Source organism: Thalassophryne amazonica, chromosome 3 (assembly GCF_902500255.1).
Source record: "Thalassophryne amazonica chromosome 3, fThaAma1.1, whole genome shotgun sequence".
Lineage (NCBI taxonomy): Eukaryota > Metazoa > Chordata > Actinopteri > Batrachoidiformes > Batrachoididae > Thalassophryne > Thalassophryne amazonica.
The window spans coordinates 17,025,953-17,033,320 of record NC_047105.1 but is presented as its reverse complement, the minus strand read 5'-3'; the positions used below and the strand labels follow the sequence as shown (position 1 = coordinate 17,033,320).

At 39.7% G+C, this 7,368-nt stretch overlaps 2 protein-coding genes across 2 annotated transcripts; both read right to left on the bottom strand.

The window, feature by feature from the left end:
* Positions 1 to 436: 436 nt before the first annotated feature.
* Positions 437 to 1,125, bottom strand: LOC117506385 (transcription factor HES-5-like). The gene is made up of 2 exons (XM_034165892.1): positions 989 to 1,125; positions 437 to 874 (listed from the first exon to the last, which is right to left on the bottom strand). Exons 1-2 carry the CDS (start codon positions 1,049 to 1,051, stop codon positions 452 to 454), a joined length of 486 nt encoding a protein of 161 aa, XP_034021783.1. The 5' UTR covers positions 1,052 to 1,125; the 3' UTR covers positions 437 to 451.
* Positions 1,126 to 3,945: 2,820 nt separating this feature from the next.
* LOC117506384 (transcription factor HES-5-like) lies at positions 3,946 to 6,567 on the bottom strand. Its single transcript, XM_034165890.1, has 2 exons — positions 5,344 to 6,567; positions 3,946 to 5,229 (listed from the first exon to the last, which is right to left on the bottom strand). The coding sequence occupies exons 1-2, from the start codon at positions 5,404 to 5,406 to the stop codon at positions 4,807 to 4,809; spliced, it is 486 nt and encodes a 161-aa protein (XP_034021781.1). The 5' UTR covers positions 5,407 to 6,567; the 3' UTR covers positions 3,946 to 4,806.
* Positions 6,568 to 7,368: the final 801 nt, after the last annotated feature.

Here is a 7,368-nt window from a genome sequence, read left to right as displayed (position 1 = left end):
TGACCTTTGAACAGGTCAGTTTAAGATGATCACAAAGTGACAACAGTAGTTCAAACATTTTCATTCAAGAAAAAAAACCCCCTGATATAATCAGTAAATACATCAAATTGCTTTGATAAATTGATAAAAAATACACAATCCTACAACAGATCAATGTCAACAAATCAAAGAGATTTAAAACAATGAGATCAAAGTCCATTAATGTCCACACAGAGGACAATTCAAATTATTGATCAACATGATCAGAAACAATCACATTATCATTTCATCATATCAGATAATGAAGCTGTTGTCAAACATTTTTCCATATTAGTAAAGAATAAAGTCGTTTATGTTTTACTGATGCAACGTGAACATCAGATGTTCCCTTTCTTCATGTCAAAGACACTTTAAATGTTTCATCGTTTTGGAACACGTGGTTCAAAACCAAAGACGTCGTCTGATGCCAGCTTCAAGCTGTAGGTGTGTGCCACGGCCTCCAGAGGGCGCTCTCCTGTTTGCTGCTGCTGTGGACTGTGGAGCTCAGAAGAGAGAAATCAGCCTCTGTCAGCTTCTTCTCAGAGGAAGACTGCAGCTTGTGGAAGTTCTTCAGCAGTCTTCTCTGGGACTGTGTCTGCACCTCGGCCTCGGACAGGAATTGCGCCACCTCTTGGACACACCTGGAGTAGCCCTGATGGACAGCTGCTGAGTCCACAGCTTGATTCTGCTGCTGCAGTCGTCTCAGGAAGCAAACTGTCATCTCCAGGATGTCTGCTTTCTCCAGCTTGGAGTCTGGCTGCTGTCTGAGGAACTCTGGACCCAGGAGAGACTTGAGCTGCTCGATGCTGCTGTTGATTCGCTCTCTGCGCAACTTCTCCACCACAGGCTTTCTCAGCTGCACACAGAACAACAGAGGCATGAAGAAAACCTTCTTCTACAGTCTAGTGTCAGCAGCAAAAGGACAAATCCTGATGCATGACGTCTAAATGTGCACGAGTGTCCAGTTTACCTTGTGGCTCAGAGTCAGATGCTCCTGAGAATTGCTCGTTGCTGCAGTGATTGTTGGTGTCATGTCTGGATCTGTGAGCTGCAGAGCTTCTGCACAGACAATCTGATCTCTGCTGCTTCATCCCTCCTATTTATACTCACTGATCTACATATGAATGTGTGGGTCTGGGTCTGGATGCAGGTTCTCACACTGTCGGCCAATCACAGAGCTCTGGGAGACAATGAGAGATGCTGAATGCTGTGATTGGCCGGATAATGATGGACATCTCTCAGGGGAGCAGGTGGACCACTGTGATGGAGGACTGCACAAGTTAGATGTTTATTTAGTGATTCAACATTGAGGTGATGTTGGAATGAGCTCAGACATGTTGTCCAGATGCAGCAGATGTTTTTCTGTGACTTTCCCACACTGAGTCCTGAATGTTGTGGTCAGCACTCTACAATAGGAGCTTTAGTGACAGATGCAACACACACACAAAGGCTGACGTCACCAACCATCTGGAGGGAAAGCACACCATTGGCTGCTGTGGATTTATTCACTCACACACACGGTGAAAAGTTGGATGAAATCCTGTCATCACATTGTCACACTTTTCTCACACACAGAGCTGCGGGTCGTGTTAAATGATGGTTCACCGCACACAAGCAGCTCCCAGCTGTCGCCCCACACATGCCAACAGCTTCATCACATTTACAACAAATTAGAAATAAGGACAAGAAAATGATCATAGATTTCATTTCTACATAATGCATTTGAGGGCAAAAATCCCCCAAAGAAATTTGTTCTACAACATACAATTTAAATTGTGAAATAAAAAATATACTATTGAGACACTATTTAGGAAAACAGAAAAAACTTCAAACCTCAACTTAAACAGTCCCAAATAGTAAACAAAAGTTTAGAAATAAATATACGTATTTCACACTTTTATTGTGGTACAAACACTTTGTTTATTTAGATTTTTTTAAAGGGAAACTTTATACAGGGCAGCACGGTGGATTAGCACTGTTGCCTCACAGCAAGAAGGTCGTGGGTTCAATTCCCGTAGCCTTTCTGTGTGGAGTTTGCATGTTCTCCCCGTGTGTGCGTGGGTTTCCGCCGGGTGCTCCGGTTTCCTCCCACATCTAAAGACATGTGGGTTAGGTGGATTGGGGTCTTTAAATTGTCCGTAGGTGTGTGTGTGTGGGTGTGTCTGTGCTTGTTTGTCTGTTTGTGGCCCTGCGACAGACTAGCGTCCTGTCCTGGGTGTTCCCCGCCTCACGCTCTATGACTGCTGGGTGCTGGGATAGGCTCCAGCCCCCCCGCGACCCTTAATTGGACTAAGCGGTAAAAGATGAATGAATGAATGAACTTTATACAATAAACTTAATTTTTTTTCCACTTTGAGGACACGCCCCCTCCTCTTGAGGTCAGAGGTCAGGCTCTATTGTCCCACAGGGCTCTGTGCGTGACTTTGGTCTGCTTTCTCACACTCTGTCCTTTCAGTGGACAAACAATAGAAGTGTGTCTTATTTCACGTCACAGCAGTTTGAGAGAAACACAAACCCAAAAAGATCAGCAGCAGCAGCTCAAATCTCACTTTTAACGTTCACCTTCTTAAGAACTGCAACATTTACACCAAACATTATTTAACTTTTAATAAACAGATTTCACTGAAAAAAGTAAGAAAACAGCTCCTGAAGCCTCATGAAAGAAAATCAAATCTTCTTTATTCAGTGAAAAAGTTCAGAAAAATACAACTAGGCACTGTTTGCAGTTAAATAAAGAACAAAAAATATGTATAAAACATAAAACTGTCTTTACTGTTATAATACTTGAAACCATTTTCAACAACTTAAGAGTGATATTTTAGGACTCATTATTCATCACATTATAAGTTTGTGTCTTTATATAATCTTCATGTTGAATTGGCACAAGTTTTACACCGGATGCCCTTCCTGATGCAACACGTTAGTGTATTTATTTCGTTTTTATATTTTGCAATACTCTGAAGAATTTATTTTACAAAAGCTGTCATTTTTGTAGTACCTTTATAATAAGAAGATAATATTATTATTAAACTATCTACCTTTAAATCTAAAAAAAGTAAATGCAGCTAATTGCAGTTAAAATTATTCTCTAATTTTAAAAATCAGGTAATTCTGAAAAGTGATGCTAAAACAGCACCAGTTCAAACTGTGTGTTGTAAAACTGGTAATTAAAAAGTCAAGAGTGTGTGAAAACACAAAAATGTTTCATTAATAATAATCTGTTTGACATCATTTTAGGAGCATGACAGATATTATACATAACTTACAAATTAGCAGTTTAAAAAATATAATTGTTTTCATGTTAGTCTCTTGCTTGTTGCTTTTGCTTAACTTTTATAAAATGTAATATTACTGTCTAAAACTGTAAGAAAGTGAAACATAAACTTGTCATGACTGATAATTTTATTCTGTCAATGTGAAATCAGATCAAACAAAGAAATGTTCAAGGAAAACAAATATTTTACCACTTACTGACTCACTCACTCATCTTCAACTGCTTACTCCATTTAAGGGTCACGGGGATCTGGAGTTGATCCCAGCAGGAATATTTCACCATAAAGCCTAAAACCTGCATTATTTTTTACCTCGTTTAAACGTCATCAAACCAAACTTTCAGTATTGTTATAAACAATAAAATTTACTTAAACTTGCTCATACAAAGTAAATTATTTTGTTAAACAATTGAGTGTTTTAAACACAAAGTGTTTTATTTCCCTCAAATGTCTCCTGTTTTTTTCCACTGATTTAAACTCTGATTTACTGTTTATAATTTATTTGAATGTTGAAACTTGTCATTGAGTTATGAAACAATGTACAAATTTGTATCATCAAAGTCAAACTTTGTGAAAGCTGAACAAATAAAAAAAAATTGTGATTGTCATCAAAATAATTGAATAAATAAAAAGTGAACACAAAACTCTTTCAATCATTTTGACTTGTTTATTAAAACAAAGGGATTAAAAAAATCTCCATCTGGAGACAGACGTGATGATACATCACAACAACAGCGTGGACATTTGTCCAACACACGCTGGACTCAAAATGAGTCGAGGGACAAACGTCTTTACAAAAGACAGAAAGACATTCAACAATCCAAATGATATAATCAGGATCAAAGGCTTTAGATAAAAGGATAAAAATACACAATCCTACAACAGATGAATGTTAACAAATCAAAGAAATTCAACAATTCAAATGAACTTAATGATTTCTTTATGACAAAGTCAACAGAGATCAAAGAGACCTTTGAACAGATCAGTTTAAGATCATCACAAAGTGAAGACAGCAGTTGAAACATTTTCATTCAAGGAAAAAACAACAACATTGATATGATCAGTAAATATATCAAAGTCTTTAGATAAAAGGATAAAAATACACAATCCTACAACAGATCAATGTCAACAAATCAAAGAGATTTAAAACAATGAGATCAAAGTCCTTAATGTCCACACAGGACAATTCAAATTATTGATCAACATGATCAGAAACAATCACATCATCATTTCATCATATCAGCTACAAAACAATAAAGCTGTTGTCAAAGACTTTTACATATTAGTAAAAAATAAAGTCGTTTATGTTTCATTGATGCAACATGAACGTCAGATGTTCCCTTTCTTCATGTCAAAGACACTTTCAATGTTTCATCGTTTCCTTTGGAAACATTTTCCTCAACAATAAAATGTTGTGTTCGGATAAATGCAATTAAAGAAGTTTCTGTGCACACACAAGAACACGTGGTTCAAAGTCAAAGAATCAATGACGTCATGTCACTGTCTGCTGCCAGCTTCAAGCTGTAGGTGTGTGCCACGGCCTCCAGAGGGCGCTCTCCTGTTTGCTGCTGCTGTGGACTGTGGAGCTCAGAAGAGAGAAGTCAGCCTCTGTCAGCTTCTTCTCAGAGGAAGACTGCAGCTTGTGGAAGTTCTTCAGCAGTCTTCTCTGGGACTGTGTCTGCACCTCGGCCTCGGACAGGAATTGCACCACCTCTTGGACACACCTGGAGTAGCCCTGATGGACAGCTGCTGAGTCCACAGCTTGATTCTGCTGCTGCAGTCGTCTCAGGAAGCAAACTGTCATCTCCAGGATGTCTGCTTTCTCCAGCTTGGAGTCTGGCTGCTGTCTGAGGAACTCTGGACCCAGGAGAGACTTGAGCTGCTCGATGCTGCTGTTGATTCGCTCTCTGCGCATCTTCTCCACCACAGGCTTTCTCAGCTGCACACAGAACAACAGAGGCATGAAGAAAACCTTCTTCTACAGTCTAGTGTCAGCAGCAAAAGGACAAATCCTGATGCATGACGTCTAAATGTGCACGAGTGTCCAGTTTACCTTGTGGCTCAGAGTCAGATGCTCCTGAGAATTGCTCGTTGCTGCAGTGATTGTTGGTGTCATGTCTGGATCTGTGAGCTGCAGAGCTTCTGCACAGACAATCTGATCCTCTGCTGCTTCATCCCTCCTATTTATACTCACTGATCTACATATGAATGTGTGGGTCTGGGTCTGGACGCAGGTTCTCACACTGTCAGCCAATCAGAGAGCTCCGGGAGACAATGAGCGATGCTGAATGCTGTGATTGGCCGGATAATGATGGACATCTCTCAGGGGAGCAGGTGGACCACTGATGGAGGGATGCTGAATGCTGTGATTGCCTTGGGGACAATGATCAGATTTCGGGGGAACAGGTGGAAGACTGGGAGGGGTTTGATGCTGTGGGAAAATGTTGACCCTTTAGAAATCAGACCTGCTGCCTGATGCTCAGATCAATTAGATGATTTCTGTCAGGAATGACAATTTGGCATCAGTTACCTCCAGTGTTCTGTTTATCATGTACTTTTGCACATTTGTTTTTTTTTTTCTGTAATCATAGTCTCCTGTAAGCTCTGTCCTACATCTGGACTGTGGGACCTTTGTGGTTTTGTTTGCTCTGGGGTCTTTGTTGCACGGCTGAATGGAGACTTCCTCAGGCCGTGCTTCGTGCACTGGCAGGTTTTGGGCACACGCAGCAGATGTTTCTCTGCCTCGTGGCTGGCAGTCACTGTGAGTAAGGATGTGAGCCGAGGTTCCCAGAGACCCTGTGATCAGACCAACACTAAAGCTGATGAATGGAGCTTTTGTGTCGGTTATTAAGGCTGCAGTGTTGCAAAAAAAAAAAAAAAGAGACCAACAGCATTCACCATCTGGAGGGAACAAGACCCACAGGCTGCTTTTCCCTGCTTTGTGTGTGTGTGTGTGTGTGTGTGTGTGGGGGGTCTTTTTTAGCTTACTGGTAGACAGGATAAAAAAAAACTTGTAATAAACACGTATTGCATCCCAACATCTCGTGAACACAGAATTCATTTACATACATTTATTTGTTTATAATTTAGTTTAATTTCAAGGGCTGAGCAAAACCTGCACGCTCTGAACCCTTGTGATGTCATCATGACACTCGTAATGTCTCTGGCCCTATTCATTGTGGAGATATAGCAGAATAAATCATTACCTCCGCCAAGGAGGTTATGTTTTCGGTCGAGTTTGTTTGTTTGTTTGTTTGTCTGTCAGCAGGATAACTCAAAAAGTTTTGAATGGATTTTGATGAAATTTTGTGGAGTGGTTGGAAATGACAAGAGGAACAAGTGATTAAATTTTAGTGGTGATCCAGATCACGATCCGGATCCAGGTATTTTTTTAAAGGATACTTCACCATTGCGGGATAGGGGGAATTTTGACATTCTAGTTTCTAACTCCACAAAAACAAGGCAGAAAGGCTTGAAAAAAATTAACATAGTCAAATGTTGTAACATAGTCAAATGTTCTATCAAACAACAAAGTTTGGTGATGATCGGATCCGGATTCCGGATCTGGTGATCCAGAATATGCAAAAATATAGGGAAAATAGAAAATGTGTCAGTGTGAGGTGACAAATGAAGCTAGAGATGCACAACTAACACCAAATTGTAGCTGAATCTGTACTGATTCAGTAAGGTGTCATCAGATTTGATGTAGCTTCAAATGTTATGGAGCCAGAGCCAGAAGAAAACCGCCATTACTGAAAAATCGTTTTTATACAATAACTTTTGAACTAATAAAGACATAAAAGTTATTCCAAGTTCTAGTGGTATGTTTTCATGGTCAAGGATGTCAAATATACAGGAAAGAAAAGTGTATGTATCATAGGTTTGGTTGTAACACTGAATTGTTGAATAGATCACTGTGCCAAGGAGGGAATCTCTTTAGGGGCAGTGACCCTATGGCCTTGTGTAGCACATGCAACACTTAAAAAATAGTTCTATTTCAGAATTTACTGTTATTTATTTAGAGAAGTGTTTCATAAATGTTAAAAAATTCATATATTTGCAGTTTAGTTGAATTATA

Coding starts and splice junctions, on each gene's coding strand:
- LOC117506385 (XM_034165892.1), bottom strand. CDS start 1,051: ATGACACCAACAATCACTGCAGCAACGAGCAATTCTCAGGAGCATCTG. Junction 875..988: donor ATCTGACTCTGAGCCACAAG/GTAAACTGGACA, acceptor TTCTGTGTGCAG/CTGAGAAAGCCTGTGGTGGA.
- LOC117506384 (XM_034165890.1), bottom strand. CDS start 5,406: ATGACACCAACAATCACTGCAGCAACGAGCAATTCTCAGGAGCATCTG. Junction 5,230..5,343: donor ATCTGACTCTGAGCCACAAG/GTAAACTGGACA, acceptor TTCTGTGTGCAG/CTGAGAAAGCCTGTGGTGGA.